At 41.8% G+C, this 20,429-nt stretch overlaps 3 protein-coding genes across 9 annotated transcripts in view; 1 reads left to right on the top strand and 2 right to left on the bottom strand.

Annotated features, from left to right (window-relative positions):
- Positions 1-14,691, bottom strand: part of fam49bb (family with sequence similarity 49 member Bb) — a 31,340-nt gene extending 16,649 nt beyond the window's left edge. The window contains exons 1-2 of one of the 2 annotated variants that reach the window (XM_026361601.1): positions 14,514-14,691; positions 5,012-5,102 (exon numbers count right to left, since the gene is read on the bottom strand). The gene's annotated coding sequence lies outside the window, so the exon portion shown is untranslated. The other variant, XM_026361600.1, reaches the window with a different exon arrangement.
- Positions 14,692-14,793: 102 nt separating this feature from the next.
- On the top strand, positions 14,794-18,515 carry si:dkey-37o8.1 (uncharacterized protein LOC407641 homolog). Its single transcript, XM_026361599.1, has 7 exons — positions 14,794-16,600; positions 16,674-16,853; positions 16,935-17,231; positions 17,300-17,450; positions 17,603-17,859; positions 17,931-18,165; positions 18,244-18,515. The coding sequence occupies exons 1-7, from the start codon at positions 16,457-16,459 to the stop codon at positions 18,351-18,353; spliced, it is 1,374 nt and encodes a 457-aa protein (XP_026217384.1). The 5' UTR covers positions 14,794-16,456; the 3' UTR covers positions 18,354-18,515.
- A 545-nt stretch (positions 18,516-19,060) lies between these two features.
- The window catches only part of asap1b (ArfGAP with SH3 domain, ankyrin repeat and PH domain 1b), a 52,141-nt gene continuing 50,772 nt past the window's right edge, over positions 19,061-20,429 (bottom strand). For all 6 annotated transcript variants that reach the window (XM_026362380.1, XM_026362377.1, XM_026362375.1 and 3 more), the window contains one exon: positions 19,061-20,402. In XM_026362380.1, the coding sequence (XP_026218165.1) occupies positions 20,328-20,402 (75 nt within the window). In that variant the 3' untranslated portion in view covers positions 19,061-20,327. The remainder of the gene's footprint in view (positions 20,403-20,429) is intronic.

The raw sequence follows: 20,429 nt of genomic DNA, 5'->3' as shown, positions 1-20,429 counted from the left end.
AACTTGACCTAGATTCTCCGGGTGACATGCCACATCGCATTAGCCCACTCGGCCAGGCCTGGACCCGCTGGAGCTCGCTGACACTGGCCCAATTCGACAGGCAGAAAATGGGGGAGCACTTCCCAAAATGGGGATGGCATGAGCGCCCCCTGCCTCCTCCCTCCCCCACTCAACTTCTCCGCACCCTGCCTGTCTTGTGCCAGTTCAACCCAGCTAAAAATGGCTTAGGGTGCACATGACGACAAGGAGAGAGGGGGGGTGTGCCATTTGTTTGTTTATGGGGCGATTAGCTCGTAGCCACGCCCATGTATTGTTACACCCTGGTAAACATCAGCTAATGCCCACCTCACCCAGATACTGTCAAATCATAACAAACCTACAGGGAGACTGAATCATTACAACTGATGGTGATACCTGAGGTGACATCCAGTATCAGCTGTCTCATCTCACTGCTGCAGCCACACATGTAGAAAAAAAAAAAAAAACTCCTCCCTTAAAAATAAAAAACCTGCATCAAATCACTGCAGACGTGATGAACGGAAAGGAACACATGAAACCGGCACTTTCTCCACAGAAGCACATCAGAAAGGAGGATGAAAGTGGGAGCGCCTCATCCTCGGCTAAGCCCCTCTCTTTGGACGGCACCTGATGAAAGTTGGAAACCATGGCAACAGGCACATACACAAGAGTCAGCTAAAACGCTGGCTCCATTGACAACAAGCTGTGTAAAGAGGCTCTTAGCGCCACTCTTCAGTCACACCAATACAACACTTCATGCCATCAAAACACACAGAGATGCTGACAGCCTGGACTTATTTTAATTTCAGATCAATGCATTTAAACTAAGAAGCTTCCTACTGCGCACCAACCCCTCCTGGCCTTTATGGTCATTTCAAATGAAGCTGCTTCTCCACTTTCAAACGCACAGAGACACCGACAGACAGATTTAAGGAGCCAACAGAGCAGTAAAACCAGTTTATGCTGTTTGTATGAACTCTACAACAAATTCGCCACTTTGATTCTTCTCTGCAGCTGCCGAACATCTGCCTCAGAAGGAAGCCCTCCCTACTCTGTCCTTGAGAGTCCTCTGACTCCTTCATAGGCTGTGTAAGGAAATCATTAAAGGGGGCATATTGTCTCCCTGTTGTTGGTCTATGCAGCAGCTCCCTCGGGGCAGCTGCCTCCTAAACCCATTCACACAAATCTCCCCTTGTTCTACTAAAACAGCCTTGAACCATCATTACTTGACTGACCTTCTGACTCACTGAGTCACCAAAGTCACTGCATCCTTACATCTCTGCACTCCTCAGCATCCAAAGGCAGACTGGTTTATATTTGTTTTGCTGAGAAAGATCAACTCCTGATTGAATTTTTAAAAATGCAGTCAAATATCACCTTTAATGTTTTTTCTGTATAGTGTAACACAAACTGAATTTTGGGTGGGGCACAGTGGAGATTTTGGAGGGATGGTGAGTGTCATACTGAAGAGTACCGGCCTTTTCTTTCAGTATGAGAGGAGTGCCATCTGGAGGATGAAAACTGTTTTGCATGAATGCTGAGTGAAACCACTGCTAAACCCATCTCACAGTACCGAAGGGATGTGTATGCTTGAATTTATAAAGTTCCAGCAATTACAATGTGTTATTGTAAAAATCACTTTCAATCAATCACTTTCTAAAAATGGTTGCTGTAGGAAACTGCACAGAACACAAATTTCTGGCTCCATTAATGTCATCTTCCTGGGATGAGGAGCAGCAATGATGACTGATCCAAGCGCACCATCCAGTGTTCACTTGAGGCATTTCAGTACATTGGAGTCCGCAATGTATTGGATGAAATACACACAATTCATATTAAATTTCTCTAGGTTAAATCTTAATGCCACATGCTAATCTGCTAAACCTTCCTAAAACCGTACGACTGCAGAAGAATGACAGCAGCCCGACGTTCTCCTCAAGGGAACCTGAGCAGGAAGTTACACGTGTCAGCCCTCCAGTGCTGTAAATTATAGATAACCGAGGAGAAGCTGGGAGCTTTTAGCTGACATAACAAGCCACTCTACATATTACACCCACTCAGACATATCACATTACCTATTCAACGGGTTGGGCTAAAGGGGGGCCAGGGCGCCTTCCATATACCAAGTCATGAGTGGACCAAATAGTATTTCTATATAACGAAGGACTTCTTAAAAGCCTTTGCAAAGGTAAAGGATGAAAATGCTATGACATCTATATGTTATTTGCTCATATGATAAACAAAATGACTGATAAACTGATTTGAGGAAGTGTTTAGTGCAAGTCTTTATTTTCTTCATGTTACTCTGTCTTTGTCTAACATGACTCCTCTCTACCAGCTGGGGGCACTGTTGACCCAATTATGATGCCAGCAACAGAAGAGCTGAGAAAAGCTTCACCTCAGGCTACTATACCACACCTCCCCCTGGCTTAGTGAGGCTAATCCATCTTCTGTATATTCTCACAAAACACAGCCTGCTGCATTAACTCAGCCCCATTCTCCATCTATAATGCAACACGTCTACCGCCACAGGGTTGTGTACTGCGTGCTAACTAAAATAGCTTGCCATTCAGGCTATTTTAGTGAGTAGAATGGAGTGTTAGTAGGGCACCATGACAGTTTTGCATTAGCATATAAAAACAGAGACACCGCAGATCTCTCGTGGGGTTACACTGATCCTATATGTGAACCATGTGAGGCTTAGCTGTCAAAACGCTGCAGCATTCCAGCACCACAGCTGGACCAATCACATGATAGCTGTGTGTCATGGTAACAATCTCCAAGGAGACATGGAGGAAAATACTACAGGGATGGGCAGACATGCAAGCAAGGGAGACATGATGAGGTGTAACAAGCAGAAAACAAAACTTCGTGGTGCAAGAAGAAAAGCGGAAACAAGGAAAGGACACGCTTGGAAACCTGCACATAAAATATTCTACTCTGAAGTGAAGGGCAAGTAGGTCAACTGTGAGACAAACCCACTAAAGGTCAACATCACAAACTATTAAAATTAAAAACGTGTGAAATATGATCATGCAACAAGACTCGAGTCGAAGCTTCCCTTTGGCATGTGAGCACTGACCCTGTGCCCTGCAGTTACATGAATACCAACAGGAAGCTGGGAGCACCTACATTACTCAATTCCTCTTTATGGCCCACAATGCACTTCATTTCCTGAACCAGCCTTACACATACGCCCACAGCACGGCACATTAAGAATATAATAGGCATAGGTGCACCACAGGCAGTCTTATGTAATGACATATCTGTATTGGCACACACGAGCTACTAGTACGAGTTTTTGTTCATCTTTAAAGCTCCATAGTTTACGCTAATACTTGTCAATATCGCAGCAGGGACTACATGAGTGTGTCATTGCATGAGTAGATCAATTAAAATGAGTGTTCCTCTACCACCTAAACTGTGCACAAAGATTTTCAGAAATGAGAAACAGACAATGCTCAAACTGCTTTCTACTTTTTTTGATGACTTTCATTTACTCAATTCATAAGTAATTCATAAGGTATAAGCTGAAACAAGGCAGAAGGGGTGCAGGAAGTGGTTCAACACCAGCCGTGGAACAATGACCACAGAGAGCAACACAATGTTATATGTACACTGAAGCTGACGCTGTGCTAGTTACAATGTTTTCAATTAAATGTTTTTCTTGCACTTGGCACTAAATATATATGAAGTGAAACATTAGAGCAACTTACAACTTGCATTTGGACAAATCGAATAGAATCAGGAATAACAACAAAGTCACTGAGACAACGGTTACAGCAAAACCTACACTGAGCCCACATCAGCATGGAAAACACACCCAGTGGAAAATAAGCAAAGTAACTGACTCAACTGCCATTTAGAGAAATTCATCCATTCGTTTAAACTTAGTCTGCACCATGACCTAAGTTACCTAAACAACAGGAGCACAAATACAAGGCTGGCATGCAATATTTTGTTGATCTCAATAACCTGCTTTTCAAGGACTGTGGTAAATTCAAATTAGGATCACATTTGAGTTATAAATAGGCAAACAAATAACAGCTGATGCTGCATGTGGCTGTTAATCTGCAGCGGACACTGAGGAGTATGGAAATGGTAGTCAAACTTTGCATTGATAAATATGATGCAGCTTACAGACTCGGAAGAGGGAATTAAAGAATAGAAAAGTATCTTTTTAAAAGATGCTCACTGTACAGTATGAGTACACTGAAAAAGATAAGGATTGTCAGATTCTCCTGCTCATTCTGGTCATAGTGAAATCCCTTTTAATCCCAGTGTTGGAGACAAAATTCAGACTCTGCTGCAGACGTGGACAAAAATGCATTCTTTTATATTTGGGAGATTCCCACTGGGCTTGAAAACTGTCACTGCTGGAACCTCAAATTTAATCTTGCTGAAATTTCAAATAAATTCTTGCGCAGAAAAAAGACTAAGTCACTGAAATTGCATCAAGTAGCTGTTGCTTCACAGCCAGTATAGGAAAGAGAGACGATTGCAGCGACAGATAACTTCATACACACTGCATGAAAAGGTCAGCATGAATTTAAGACACTGTTCAACCAATAAATTGATAAGCTGAACAACAGACAAAATAATCACAGGATCAAATCACATAATTAAAATACATTTTCAAATAAAAAAATGGGTGTAACAGTTCTGAAACTGAGAGCGAAACTGCAATGCGAACGTTCACACCGTGTGCGGCTTTACGTTAAGACAGTGACATGATCTATGTAGAAGGCAGCAGATTGCATGAGCTGTGCATTGCGTTAGGGACAGTACGAAGTGTAGGTCATCCATGTTTCAAAAGCAGTCAGTGCCCAAATAGTGTTTAATGTTAAAATTCAGAGTGTGATTTGCAAATAAAAAATGAAATATTATTCACATATTATATAAATATTTTCACGTTCTCTGACTTGTTACTGATTAATTCTACACCAATCCTTTCTTCAACCTTGCAGGTGTGATTTGAGGCATTACAACTTACCAGCAATGGAGCTGTGTGACTGCGAGTCAGGAGCAGGAGGCCCGGCCTGGCAGGTGGCCCCACGTCACAGTCCTCCAGCAGAGGTCAGCCTCTGGAACAACAGTCAACATATCCACATCAGACATGAAAAGGTTACATATAAACATCTAGAGACAACCTGTGGCACAAAAGTCAACTAAAGTTCTTAAATTCATCAAGAACGTCTTTGATGTATTTTTCAGTGGAGAAACTCGCACGTTTTCAGTCTGGGCCAACACTACTGGTGCACACTTCATTCAAACTGGTTACACCCCATTAGACATGAGTGCATATCCTATTGGTTTCCTTTCATACAAAGTGATAGAATAATACAAAAAGGGAAATATAACATGACCAAAGGTGTTCCAGATACCTTGTTGGGGCTGCAATAAGAGTACCATTCATATGTACTATTGTACTTTCCTTATGAAATATAATCGCAGACTTTTTAAATGCATGGAACAAACAGACGCATGAAAAGGAATAAAAAAAACAACACACCACTTCCTATTGTGCAACACTTCCTCTGATTCACTTCAGTTTTTTTTTCACGCTCCCTGCCTCCTCCTGCAAGAGTGCCACAACCTAATTCAGCCAGTCCAGCTCATGTTTTCTTGAGAAGACAACCAAATCAGACATGCTTTAGCATTTGTCATCAGAATATTTCATCAACAACACCTTTCAAGTGCTACAACATCGTTTCTGCCCAAAGTAGTAGTCACCTCACAACTTTCAGTCTCTGCCAGCCACAACCTTGCTTCGCAAGTTGAGAAGCTCTGATTGAGAGTACAACCTCAGTAGACTTAGAGAGCATTACCGCCGAGGCACTCTCTCGTCTACAGCTTGCATACAAATGCACAGCAATAGTGGCGGTGTTGGTCACGCATGAATGTGATCAGACTTTAAACCCACAAGAGCAGTGAGATCTGTGGTCGGCCGGAAAAGCAAACACGATCAAACACAACACTGAATCACAAATATAAAAGCAAGACGTGGACTACGTAGATGGTGAATCAACATACAGAAAACATGAATCCGAAAAATTCACTTCTTCTCGACCACAGAAAATTGTCTTGATGCAATCTGACCACGACTTGCTCTTAATCCAACACAGCTGACATGTCACAGGGGACACTGTGGGTGACATCTGCGGTGGGGCGTCATGAGAGTCAGCTATGCATCATGCCTCCAGCTGGAGGCCACAACACACGGCCAATCAGGCCTTTTAAAAGCATGTAGGGATATTAAGCTTGACATCAGACCTACAGTATGTGAAGCATCACATTAGGAATTCAAAACAACTTTCATGGTCTTCCTCCATGTTTTCATTCAGTGCTGGAGACGACTTGAGACATCGAGGGGCCAAACAAAATATTCCTGATGAAGCTTCACATAGTTACAAAAGGGCGACTGAGATCCACTGTTTTTTATTGAGCGATTAGCAGCAGAAATTACATTTGGTGATAATTCTGTGTGAATTAAGAAGGGCCATACCCTGTCTCAGCTGTTATGTTAATACATCAGTACAGTACTAACATTCACAAGCTGCGTCACTCCAAACATTTTACAACAGAACAGGATCATTATCGGTATCAGAATTCACTATATATCTAATTCAATGACGAATTGTCTGATAAGATATTTGTAAGATCTTCAGTCTGGTCTTTTTCTGCTTATGAAAGCCAACATAATAACTGAGGCTACCTGAGTCCTCCATCTCTGCAGAATCTGCTTTAAATTTTTAATTACATTTTACTGTGGCAACTGCTGCAATATTCAAATCCTTGTTAATGCTTTTGAGGTTTATGGCTCAGTGGTGGTTGGTGTTTCTGATGATTCAACTTTGCCCAACCACACAAACAACGATTAAATCCAGGCTTTTAGGTCAAGAACTACAGCATCAGGGTAACACTGCTCTGTGGGGGTTCAGGTACCTCTGTCATTAAAATACAGACCAAGTCAGAGGCACAGATGACTAATGGCAGCTAAAGTTAACCTAAAGGTTTAGGAAATCTGAGAATTAATACCCTTAAACCACACTGGGAGACTTCACAAAACACATCCTGCATGCTCATGTTTGCCATCGTTGCCAATGATTTATTCCCACAGGATTTAATGTATTAAATCTAAAGCTGCTGAGCATATTGTCTGTGAACTATTTGCTCACTCCATGTTGTTTTAAATACATTTCTAATACAATTTAACAATACTACTGCTCCCATTGTCAACTCTACAACATTTAGTGAAACTGACTGAGTCTGCAACGTCACAGCAATTTTGTTTTTTAATCAACACACACAAAAAACTTCAGAGTAGAAAGTAGTTTAATCTTTAAAGGAATTTGTAGGAGCATTAACTCGGCATACCAAGTACATTTGTTTTAACAAACTCCACCACATCAATGCGTCTGTGCATGTGGGCCTACATGTGTGGGCCTGCTGCACACAGCAATGCACAAAATCTAAAATGCAGATTTGACTTTTTGACTTTGAAGAAATATTTCAATGAGAATCCTGCTTCAAATTTGCTGTTAAATTACATTTTTCCCAGCCATTCATTACTTTTTTAAAACCTAAATTTTATAGTTCTGGAGCTTTCCATCAAATCACACTGTCTTGTTTCCAGTTTTCATGGAAAATGTGCAGGCTCATGTTCAAATGTACATTTTTCTAACAAGTTTATGTCTGTGTTGGCATAAAGTTTCAGACTGAAATAGACTCTCTGCTTTTAAGGTCAAGAGTTCATATTCCGTCTTTAACTTTTAAGACCACATGAATAAAGCTCAGAAACTCCAAATTCAAACACCTGTACCTGCAGGGGAGACATGACGCAGTCGAAAACCTCCAGAGCTCCTACTAAATAAACCTTGTGGTGAGACGACACGTGTTCGTGTCCATTTAAACACAAATAAACCTGATATTACCATCGCTGTGGAACTGAGGTGGTGAGAAGCATGTGACACCGAGATCCAAATCAGTCTTGGCACTGTTGGTTTTAACACCACTGAATAAAACTTCCATTTAAACTCAGGTTGCCATGACAACTCCTATACCCTTTCCTCGCTGAGGACCGATATCGACTGAAGCTACTGAAGCCCACAGAGCACAGCGGAGCCTCTGCGGAAAATCGTTTCAAACTGAAATGTCACAACAAATGAGTTGTTGAGGGTTCATTCATCTCAGCTGGATTCAGAAACAGTTTACAGTGTTCCAGGCAATTACCAAACAGTATAGGTTTAGCATTAGTGCTACAGCCATGTTTATCATTATTATAGATAGTGCCAGCTTTTGTAACGAGCAGCCGCTAAGTAATTTAGTGCTTTCCAACAATATAAACGCACGGCTATGATTGGAACAAGAGATACACAGATGAAGGGATAACGAAAAGGTTCCCGGCATCATTAGAATTACAGAGTGCAGTGGAAACTATGTGACAAAGACATAACAGACATTTTAACCCAGAGGAAAAATGCAAATAAGGTTCTGGTTATGCATCAAAGTCCACAACTGTACTGTAATAAAATGAGAGTAGGAGTGTACGGCTGCGTGAGGCTGTTCTTAGTAATATATTAACATGGTCACCTTCTCACTTTAGCATGCTAACATTTCTTATCCTGCAGCTCTTTAGGCTAAACTCTCCTTTTGTCTAGATTTATGCAGCTTTGGTGTTTGTCTAAAACTACATAAAGAACCAGAGGGCATCTATGATGAGACATTTTCGTGTTTCTTTTTCTGCCACAAAAGCTACTGGAAGCATAATTACATACTAATGTACAGGCAGTTGTGGTAAAAGTGGGACAGAATTCCACCTCGGGTTTATGTTCCTATTTAACACTGTGAGGAGTGTGAGGATGAAGGTTTGGTGCGGGGGCAGCACAGCAACAGTTTCATGCAAAAGCTGAATTTCTACCCTGCTGATTTGCCATCTGCAGCAACACCCATGCTCTGTGTGTCCACGGACGTGTAGGCGGCCAAATGAGGATCTCGTGCCTGCTTTAACGTTCTAAAATAAAATCACCATCGTCACCACCAGCATAGACAAAGCTCCCTTTCTGTGCACTTGCTACAGATGTAAAAAAACAGTTTGGTTTTGACAACAGAAGGACCATCAAATATGGACGACCAGCTTGTGAAATCTGCTGATTTCTTCTGTAAATTCTCTCTGATGTCAGCCTGGAGGGGTTTTCTGTGCATGTATGAAAAGTGTGGGGGTACGGGCTTCTAGGGTCCCAGCCTTTTGTCTTTTCGAGGGAGCCTTGTTATTTATAGACTTGTGTTGAGAGATGCAATGCAAAACCCACTACTTAGTTTTTCCCCACATCTTGTGTTAAGATGCTGCTGCTGCTGCTGCACACAGGGAGCAACAAATGAAAGCATCCAGCTGGAGGCCTGTGGAAGGCATGCCTGCAGGAGAAAAGGAGATGTGAGACTGCTCTCTCTTCTCATTATATGCATGCTTAGGGTTTCAGATAAGCCAACATCACAGGACGGAAGTGAGAGCAAGTGAGTCTACCAGCAAAGCCAACACTGCAGACCAGAAACTGGCACACACACAGAGTTAAACACATCAGACACACATCAAAAGAATTACTCCCTGAAGCCAAAAGCTACGACACCAACCAGCACAGCTATAACCTCCACAGCTCCAGACCCTCTTTCTCCACTCATTTAATGCCAAAACAGCGAGCATATGTTAATAAACTACTCTTAAATAAGTCTGTTTGTGGACTGAACAGCATGGAGGATGCAACAGCACTCACAGATTCCTCAGAGTCACATTTTCTAAGTTCTATAAACAACTCATTAAACCAGGTACAAGTTTGAACACAAACTCGTCGATTGTATCCAGCAAATTAAATCAAGACATTGTGATATCTGCTCTCTACAAATTCAGCAGTGCAGAGAAAGAGGCAGGCAAGGGGCACAGTCAGCCCTTCCTAGAGAGTGATTCAAGCATGTCATCATTTCAACTACAGACATGAACAGGCATGCACCAGTGAGGGAAGAATGAGAATTAGCTGAGAGATTACTCGCAGCATAGAGAAGTCCACAACACACTTTGTGTTGTTTGTTAAATATCACCATTTCTATTAAATCATATTGCATGTCTTGGTAATGGGTAAACACTGTACAGTGCATCCAGAAAGTATTAAATTCATTATTTTCCTTAACATTCTGCAAATAATACCCCATAATGACAACATGAAAAAGGTGTAGTTGAAACCTTTGCAAATTAAATATAAAGTATTGACATAAGAATTCACCGTCTTTGCCATGATACTCAGGATGGAGCTCTAGTGCATCCTGTTTCCACTGATCATCCTTGAGATGTTTCCACAATGTATCCACTTCTGGGAAATTCAGTTGATTGGACATCATTTGGAAAGACATATACCTTTTTATATAAAGGTCACACAGGTAACAGTGCTGGTCAGAGCACAGACCAAGCCATGAAATCCAAAGAATAGTCTGTAGGAGTCAGGGAAGTGACCAGGAACCTGAAGGTCACTCTGAAAGAGCCCCAGCATTTCTCTGTGGAGAGAGGAGAACCTGCAGCACTCCACCAATCGGGCCTGTATGGTAGAGTGGCCAGACAGAAACCACTTCTCAGTAAAAGGCACATGACAGCCCGCCTGGAGTTTGCCAAAAGGCACCTGAAGAACTCTGAGAACATGAGAAAAAAAGTCTGTGGTCTGATGAAACAAAGATTGAACTCCCTGGCCAATCCATTTTGGAATAAGGCCGTCACATAAAGTGGAAAAAGTCAAGTGCAGTAAATACTTTTTTTCTGGATGCACTGTAACTGTGAGATAAGCTATTTTAAAGATGCTTTTATTAAACAACAACAACTAAACGCAGTATAACTGGGACTGGATGATGCTAAAGTCGCCATCTCTTGTGGATGAAGGCATGTCCTGATAATGATGTTAGAGCAGAATGCTGAGCAAATAAGCTAAAGGAAGTTAATCCAAATAACTGCACAAACAGCATTATGCCATAGAAAGGGATCGATACACTGTGTTCTGCATAAAACTAAGACAGCAGCGTCTCATGCCTCACGCAGTCTGTAGCATGATGCAAACAGCCCTGCTAAAAAGTCTTGAAACCACATGATGACAAATGAACTGAACACGTTACAACAGTGATTCAACTGAACAACATGTTCAGCGTGTGTAGATCCACTTTCCACTAGAAATACAATAGTCTGACTGCAAGCAGGAGACGTGAGTCAACACCACACCAAGACCAACTGCAGCAACCCAACCTAAAGGCAACAGTTCAGTGACAGCGAGGCTGAAAGAAAAACAACATTTCTGAACTAACAAACCACTTGAAGAAATTATGTCAGGGATCATAAAGGATCAGAATCAGAATGAATAAAATTGCTATCAAACACATCGTCTTTTTTTTCAAAAGATAAACAAACAAGCATCTTTCGAATGGGTTTCTGTTTACAGGGTGGAGCAGCCCTGCCCGAAAGGTCTTTGAGAGGCCCGGAAAATTATTAATAATTTAAATTAACCACCATTATACTCGCTCTACTCACTTAGCCTCGTGTGATCAACCCCAGATACAGTATCTACAGTTGTCCGAGCTAGAAAACACATTTGCTGGAAAAGGAATGTAGAAAATCTTCCCTCATGGGACTCGTCTGGGGTTCAGCTGTTAAGTAGCTCCCTGAAAGCATCGCAGTGGGTCAAAATGAGAGTTTCTTCCAAATTTGGTTGACTTTTTTCTACGTTTACTTTGATCAGATTCAACAGATCTTTGCTCCTATTGTCAAGCAGAGCAATGGGTAAAAGCTGACAACAACATTTTTCAAACCTGGAAGGCTCCTAAATATTTGTAGTGCATGGCAACGTAGTTGCACAAGATCTAATGAATGTTGAATTTATAAAAAAAAAAAAAAAAAAAAAAAAAAAAAGTTCACGTCAAAAAGACCTGCACGCCTAAACCTGCTGCAGACCTGGGTTTGTGCAGGAATATGTTGTGCCAAATGTGCCATACCTTCATCTCATGCTGGTTTCACTAACCAAAGTGCTGAAAACAAAAAACACAAACAACTACTGCATATTACCTCCCAACCTCACAAAACCCTCAATAACAGATTTCACATTTTTGTTGCAAGTAGCCTTTCCTCTCACTTTTGCAATCTTTGTAACCGCTGCTACAACATCTGCACACGATATTGACAAAAAAAGTTTACTTAAGTTACTTAATTATTCTATCTGTTCACACCACTGCAGACAGGGTATGAGACACAGCACAACAAGTTGCACCATGTCTTACAATTGTGGGAAAAGATATTTGTTAAGCCAAATGTACAGGTCTACGCTATCTCAAACTATGAGAGCAGAAATGTGTGTCCTTGTATTAAAGACATTTCTCAACACAGGGAGAAAGTGATACTTCCTTCTTTCAAAATGTACACTGGCCTGGTGCAGACTGTAATAGCAAAACTTTAATAACCTGGAGGTATGTGTTTCTTTTCCGTTTCACACAGTAGAGCTGTAACTATATTGCAATAGTGACGCAACAAAGTGCATCGTACAGTTAACACGAGAACCCCAGTCCTTCTTCTCTAGCTTTTAACCCAATTTCAAAAGCCACACATGAAGAGCTTCTTCATTTTTTTGGTGGCACAAGGTGGAAAACAGTCTCAGAGGGTGTCAGAGTTACAGCATGAGACAAATGTGGAGTGACTTCTACACTTGAATGTTTTCTTTGAAGGGATAATTTGAGCAGCTCTTTATAACATGTCTCCAGCCGCAGTGCAACAAAACAGCAGCGATAAGACCGTGGAGACAAATTTAACATAGACGTTACCTCACAATGTTACATACCACACACCAGCAAATCTGACTTTCTGGATGTTTCACTTCCACTTTCAGGACCTATGAAGAGACTGGGCGGAAAGGAAATAACATGCTTCCGTGCAGACAATTGATGCGAAGACAAAGCTTTGAACAAGCAGTTCCACTCAGAGAGCCATTTGAGCTAATGTTAGGTTTATTAGTGGACTCACATGAAGCCACTTAAAACCTCTTGTTACGTACTAGGACACTGTGGTGGAATATAATTTAGTAGACATGCTCAGGTACTGTAACAAAGTACAATTTTGAGAGACCTTGCCCTAAACATTTTCATTTTATGATACTTTATACTCCATTTTTTTCTGGTTCTCAATGTGTATTTAACAACTGCTGTTACTAAACAGATTAAAAATGAATAAAACTATGAGAAGAATATGAAATTTGAAGGTTGTGTTATACAATAAGTTGAATTACCCAACAGTCAAGAGTTAAACTGTTCAACAGACCTGCAACAATTACTCTGCAACTTCACTGACAAACATCTTAGTTACTTTCTAAGCAGAGATACACAACATCTGTCAGTGACAGCTTGTCAAATGTGAAAATTAAATGCGCCATTTATGATAGGAAACCTCACCTGGGGCTCTGGTAGATTATAAGGAATCTTTGTTTCACTTTTTGCTGACATTTTATAGAGAAATCATTAATAGATAATGATGGCGAGAGCAGTAAATAATGAACATAATCATTAGATGCAGCCTTACAGTTAACATTAGCTCCAGCAAACAACCAGGAACAACATTAATGTGCTGCTGCTACCTCAGCACATCAATAATGACACAGATACTAACAACAGGAGCTTGTTTTGTTCATGTCACACTTATCCTTACATCGTGTTACACACTCACAGGACCATAACTTATGTGGTCCATGTTTTATTGTGCAGTGATGATAATGATAATCATCAAAGACAAACCGGCTCTAACCCAGTCCCAGCTGGCAAACATTTTCCCTTCATGCAGTCTTTACGATGCATCATATACCGCCAGCTACTCCCTGTGAGAGCAGTCTTAATCCAGACAAGAGGCTGGTCTGAAGACGAGCACATAATCCAGTCCCTCCGTGGCTCACATGAGGCCAAACACAGCTGATAACCTGCCTTTGGTGATATGTGGGTCAGGACGCTCACATCCACCGGCTCTGGCCAAATAAAGTCAAATGAAGCTAACTAGCAGCGCAGCCCCCTGAAAAGGGGAAGTGAGCGGCTCGTCGGAGAACCGACCCGAACTATTCCGATGTTTTTCACCAGTTTAACACGACATTAATTCAGGATAACGGGGAAACACGGGTCAGACGCGCTCATGGTTCATCTGTAAGTTTACTCGAAACACGCTTCGGTGAATGGCAACCGGTGGATGGGGCCGGCTGCCGGCCGGGACACGTCTCTACAGACCGGGTAAAGTAGCGGCTTTCTGTCGTTTACCTTGGAGCTCGTCGACCAACACGGAGCTGACGGCCGGAGACCACGCTGCGAGCCGGCGGTGCGGGGCTGAAAGGAGAAGACGAGCGACGCGCGGCGGCTTTTTCCGGGTTAGTGTCGAGCGTCAACCGGGAGGGGGGTTCGGTTTGTTCCACCTCAGAGCGCGGAGGGGGGGGGGGGGACTTCCACACCTTCGTCCCTCAGCTGCTGACAGACCCGCCCGCCCAGCGGAGCCCTGTGGAGGAGGTTGAGGGCCGGAGCTGCTAGCCCAGCTGGAGGATGAGTCTCAGTGCTGCTGCTGCTGCTGGGACGCCGGCAGGTTTACGGACTCCACCGCAGTGCTGAACAGGATGACACAAGGAGCGGACAACAGGCTCCAGGGGGCGCTGATGTGTCGCTTGACCCTCCTCCAGGGGCGTGTAGGCCGTGCCTCTGGGCCCAACCTTTAAAAAGGGCCCCCAGAGCCCCCCAGAGCCCCCCAGGTGAACCCAAACAAGTTGAATGTTCAGCACATGATGGGCCCAAAAAGCATTTCCCATAGATAATATTATAAAAGCATTTACAGCTTGTACACATGGTGATGTGTTGATGATGTGGGCTTTGGTTTTGCATCGAAGAGTTATTATTGAACAACAGGACCAGATTTCCTGATCGCTAACATTACACGCTCACTCAACGATGACCTCCTGCAAACAGCCATTAGATGCCTAAAACTGTTTCACCTACAGATGATGTCAGCCTGCTATAATGTGAAGTTTAATCACATACCAGCTGCTACTGCCAGACAAAAAACTAAGACAACTGAGAGAGAGGCCTGGACCGATCACCCTCAAGGCGATAACCAAAAATGCTTATACTTGTAGTGCGCACTTCATATCAGTCAAGGTTAAATTCTGTCTGTTGTAGGTATGGATAATGCTAGATCACCTACAACAGATGCAATAAATAATATCTTCACTTTTCTTTTTACTGGCAGTAGCAGCTGGTATGACATGAAAGTTTAAATTAAAGCCTTCAATATAAACAGTAAAGGCAGAACAACTTATGACAATAGCATATAAGCAGAATGAGATAGATAGAAATAGTTAACGCCACAGTTTAATTGGCTTCTAGTGGTTATGTGTACAGACACAACAAATACATATCAGGTATATTATTCATTTTTATTGGGTGTTATCTGTCTTTAGCTGCCAGTGGTGGTGGTTTTGTAGCCATTTGTAAACCCTTTTTGTTCACATTTTGAATTTCTTTCTGCCAGGTGGGAAATATTATAACAGAAAGTCCCAGAATTTCCAACATAGGATTATAAGGTTAATGTGAACTATTTGTTGACAATGATAATGCTGTGAAGAGAGAAATGAATTTAATACCCACCACTGATTTTGATTTTTAAACACTTTGATTAATTCAAAAAGATTTGGCTGCTTTGTAATATAATAGCACATCAACTCCTTTTCCCTAATTCAAAACTCCAGATTCATTCACTAAGCCTGATAACTTTGGAACCACACCACAAACAACCCTTGTTTTCTAGTTAATAGACGAGAAAACACATGAACTTCAACAGTTTACAGTCCTTAAAATATTAAAAACATGTTTATTACAGCTGTTTTTTTTCTTTTACCCTTTGTGCTTCGTCATTGAATGAAATACAAGGAGAGACAACATATTAAGGCTGCTTCAAAGGCTGCCATCTTTAGACAGGACACCTGGTTGTAATTTGAGATCATTAGGTGATCCACAGTGGTACATTTGAAAGGACAACTGATTGTAGTGGCACTCTGATGAAAGCTCAAGCAGAAACATTTGCACCAGTGTTTTCTGGTCACTGTTGTTCACCATAAAAAAGGAACAGTCAAGAAATTTTAAAGCTTTTCACCATTTTATTCTCATGCCTCTCTACTACTCTTCTGTGTAACGGTCAAACTTTCAGAAAAGTGAAGACACCACTAAGACTTAATTAAGTAGCACACCTGTCTTCAATCACATGTCCTGCATGTGACCAGGTGGAGCATATAAAGTTAGTGCAACAAGGCTGCGCTGCTCCATTTGATAGGAGAATTTGGAAGTGTGAATATTTTGAGTGCAGAAGTCTACAAGATAAGTTGTTCGGTTTGCTAGTCTACTTTCAACCATGGCAAAGGAGAAGACTCATGTGAATGTGGTGATCATTGGCCACGTGGACAGTGGTAAGTCAACCACAACTGGACATCTCCTCTACAAGTGTGGTGGCATTGATCAACGAAGACTGGAGAAGTTTGAGAAAGCTGCAGCACAGGTGAGACAAAACTACCTGAATGTAAAATCTAAATTACTAAGTAGTTCTAATGAAACTTTATTTTTCTTTATAGATGGGGAAGAGTTCCTTCAAATTTGCCTGGGTGTTGGACAAACTGAAAGCTGAGCGGGAGCGTGGGATCACCATTGATATCTCACTGCTGAAATTTAACACTCAAAAATACACGATGACTATAATTGATGCGCCAGGCCACCGTGACTTCATTAAAAATATGATAACGGGGACCTCACAGGTTAAAAAAAAAATAAAAATCAGTCATCTGAGTCTTCTGTATGCAGAAACTTTGTTCTAACACATAATTTAATAATTTCAGGCTGATGTTGCCCTGCTGGTGGTCTCTGCAGCAAAAGGAGAGTATGAGGCTGGAGTATCAAGAAGTGGTCAGACCAGAGAGCACGCGCTACTGGCTTACACTCTGGGTGTTAAGCAAATCATAGTCTGTGTGAACAAGATGGATCTGACTGAACCCCCTTATAGCCAGAAACGCTTTGACGAAGTGGTGAGAGGTGTGAGTGGCTTCCTCAGGAAGATTGGCTACGATCCCACAACTGTGCCTTTTGTCCCCATTTCTGGTTGGACTGGGGAGAACATGATCACTGCAACACAGAAGGTAAAGACATCTTGGGCTTAAAATAACTCAGAACTCAGATGTAATGTTAAAGCAGTTTCCCTGTACAGATGCCGTGGTTCCAAGGCTGGAAAGTCAGACAAAGGGAAGGAAATGCAACTGGAAGAACTCTGCTTGAAGTCCTGGACTCTGTCCAACCACCTGTGCGCACAATCAACAAGCCTTTACGATTACCTCTGCAGGATGTCTACAAAATCGGAGGTCAGGAACAGTCAATGTCTGAACAGTCAGACGTTGACTTTAATCAGTGCTCGGTCAAATTCAAGTTGCCTTTAATTTCTATTGAGTTTGAGTCAATCAAATGAGGTCCAGGTGTGTTGTGATGTAAATCTAAATTTTCATTCTATATTCAGGAGTGGGGACTGTACCAGTGGGCAAGATTGAAACTGGTGTCCTCAAACCTGGCATGACCCTGACCTTCTCCCCTGCCAAGCTCACTGCTGAGGTAAAGTCCATTGAAATGCATCACCAGGGTCTGCAGACGGCTCTACCGGGACACAATGTTGGCTTCAACATTAAGAATGTGGCCGTCAAGAACTTGCGGCGTGGGGATGTGGCTGGAAACACCCAACAGGACCCTCCATCAGATGTCCGCAGCTTTGAAGCGCAGGTAAGTTCAGTGCAGGTAAAAGTAGAACACAATTTTGTCTCCTGTACAGATGTCCCTTCACCTTCTGTTAGGTGATTATCCTGAACCACCCAGGGAGGATCAAAGCTGGCTACTCCCCTGTCCTGGACTGCCACACCGCCCATGTCACCTGCCGCTTTGCTGAGCTGAAGGAGAAGCTTGACCGCCGCACAGGCAAGAAACTGGAGGACCAGCCACAGATACTGATGTCTGGAGATGCAGCAACAGTCAAACTGGTTCCCATCAAGCCCATGTGTGTGGAGAGCTTCTTCACGTACCCTCCTTTAGGTACCGTATTGATGTACAGGAACATTCAACCATGTTTACCTCAGCAGTGTCTTAGTTACCTTTTGTTGTGCTGTCTAGGTCGCTTTGCAGCCAGAGATCTGAAGCAGACTGTTGCTGTAGGTGTTATCAAGTCGGTAGAGAAGGACCAAGGATCGAAACTGCAGCAGAAAGCCCAAGTGTGTAAATAATTGTTTGTTTGTTGTTGGTTTTTTGTTTTGTATTTTTTTACCAGTGTTCTGGTATTGCTGCCATCATGTTTGTAAGGTGCCCTTTGCGTGTTTTGACACAAAGCTTATTGTTTAAAGTTTTTTCCTGTGTTAATATGCATCCAAAAGAAGCTGTAGAGTTGGATGGTGTTTTTGTTACAGTTAAAATAAAGCATTGAGAACTTGACTTTTCTTGACATTTCAATTTGCTTTTTATACAGGAAGTATTGAACATTACTCTGAAGTAACAATACAGTGACGGGACTTTAGTAAACGTCCTGTACAGGGGTATAGGTTTAATGCACTTGGTAGCTAAAGGAAAATATTTGTTTGACTCAATCTGGCATTAAATTGTAAGTGATGCTTGTTGAGGCCATGGATGTAAAGTAGTACATGGTGTAGCTCATGGGTCCCTTAAAGGATCATTTTATAAAACAGTATTTGAGATCTAAAGACGTATATCATAAAAGAAATGCTAAGTACCTCAAACCTGTACACTAGCTACAATATTTGAATAAATATATTCTGAATATGAAACTATTAAGACTGTTTAGTATGAAGACTGTAAATGAGGCAATCTGCTAGCTTAGCCTAGCTGCTTGGCTTTGCTTAATGAGATTGATATTTCAGAGGTTCAAATCACATGGCATCATGGTCCAATAAGTGAAATCACAAAATCAAGCTCAGGGTTTACGTACAGCACTTTTAATGATACAATGGGTTGATGGGTTTGTTCCTTAACATAGGAAGGACTGTGTGTCAATGAAGACTGGGTGAAAATACATCAGCTCTCCAGCTTTTTACAAAGTCTCCACCCTTTAAAAGACATCTCTGGTTTACAGGCAAACCTGGAAATGTACTGATTCCATAGAGTGATATTACATGACTCAAACTAAAAAAAAATTCAATAATTCAAGCTCATGAGGTTTTACAAGACACTGAATTGTGAACACAGGTTGTTGTGAGACTTCTAGCCTGTCAGAAAATCAAGTTATTGCTAAGATGTCTTCTTGAGTTTCCCATAATTATCAATAGTGGCTTTAACAACAGGATACCTCTTACGTAGTCCTGCTCAATTAATAGTGGCTCTTCAAACCCTGAGGTGAGCGTCTTTGAACGCAGCACTCCACTCAATTCCAGTCATTGTTACACCATGCACAGAGAAGGTCAAAGGACTGTGGAGATGGCGTTGAGTTCACACACAGAGCATACATACAGTGAACAGTGTAACAAAGAGTAAATTAGTGACCTACAGTGAACCACAGGTTTTGATATTCCACCACACAGTAGCAGCAGGTTTCTATACTGTAAAACAACCATAATACATGTACACACAAAGCAAGCAAGAACAAGGAGTACGTTTAATGAAATTCTTCCCATCTCGGGAAGATTGGTGGGAGACTGCTGCCTCTTCGGTCAATTTTAGGTGGTAAACAGGGATGCAAGACACAAATAGTGACATGACCTATTTCACATTCCTTTTCTTATTTGTCCTTTTTTTCCCCAAGAATATGAGCTAATAATTACTTGAGGGCCAGTAAAATTCATACAGATAAAATTCAAAGTCTACCGCCCTGATGCTTGATCTGACAGGTAGAGAGCAATGGTACATGTTTTGTACAATAAAACATGTATATACAGTCACACACAAATATATATATTTACATACATATATACACAGTAACAGCATAAACATAGATTTTTAGGTAAGTGCTAGGGTTTTGAGAGTGGCTTTGTTGCAGCCATGCTATAGGGTTAAGATAATACTGGTAGAGGAAGAATACACACAGTCTTTGTACAGCATGGATTAGGAATCCATGGTTAGATGAGCCTTCTTGGGTTTCTTCATCGTTGTTTTTCTCTTCAGGACACTTGTCTTGTGACAAGGGGCGTTATGGTAGCTATTTACAGGACTTCCCAGTTTAGGGCGAGGTGTAGTGCAAGTCTTTCTGGCTGTCAGTCACTCAGGATGTGCACAAAAGACATAGGGAACACCCCTTTTCTTTCTGGATCTCCTTCAATGTGCCCGATCTGAAAGTAAAAACAGCATTTAAAAAA

This window comes from Anabas testudineus, chromosome 2 (genome assembly GCF_900324465.2).
Source record: "Anabas testudineus chromosome 2, fAnaTes1.2, whole genome shotgun sequence".
Taxonomy (NCBI): domain Eukaryota; kingdom Metazoa; phylum Chordata; class Actinopteri; order Anabantiformes; family Anabantidae; genus Anabas; species Anabas testudineus.
Note: the sequence above shows the minus strand (reverse complement) of the source record. Positions and strands in the feature narration are given on the sequence as shown.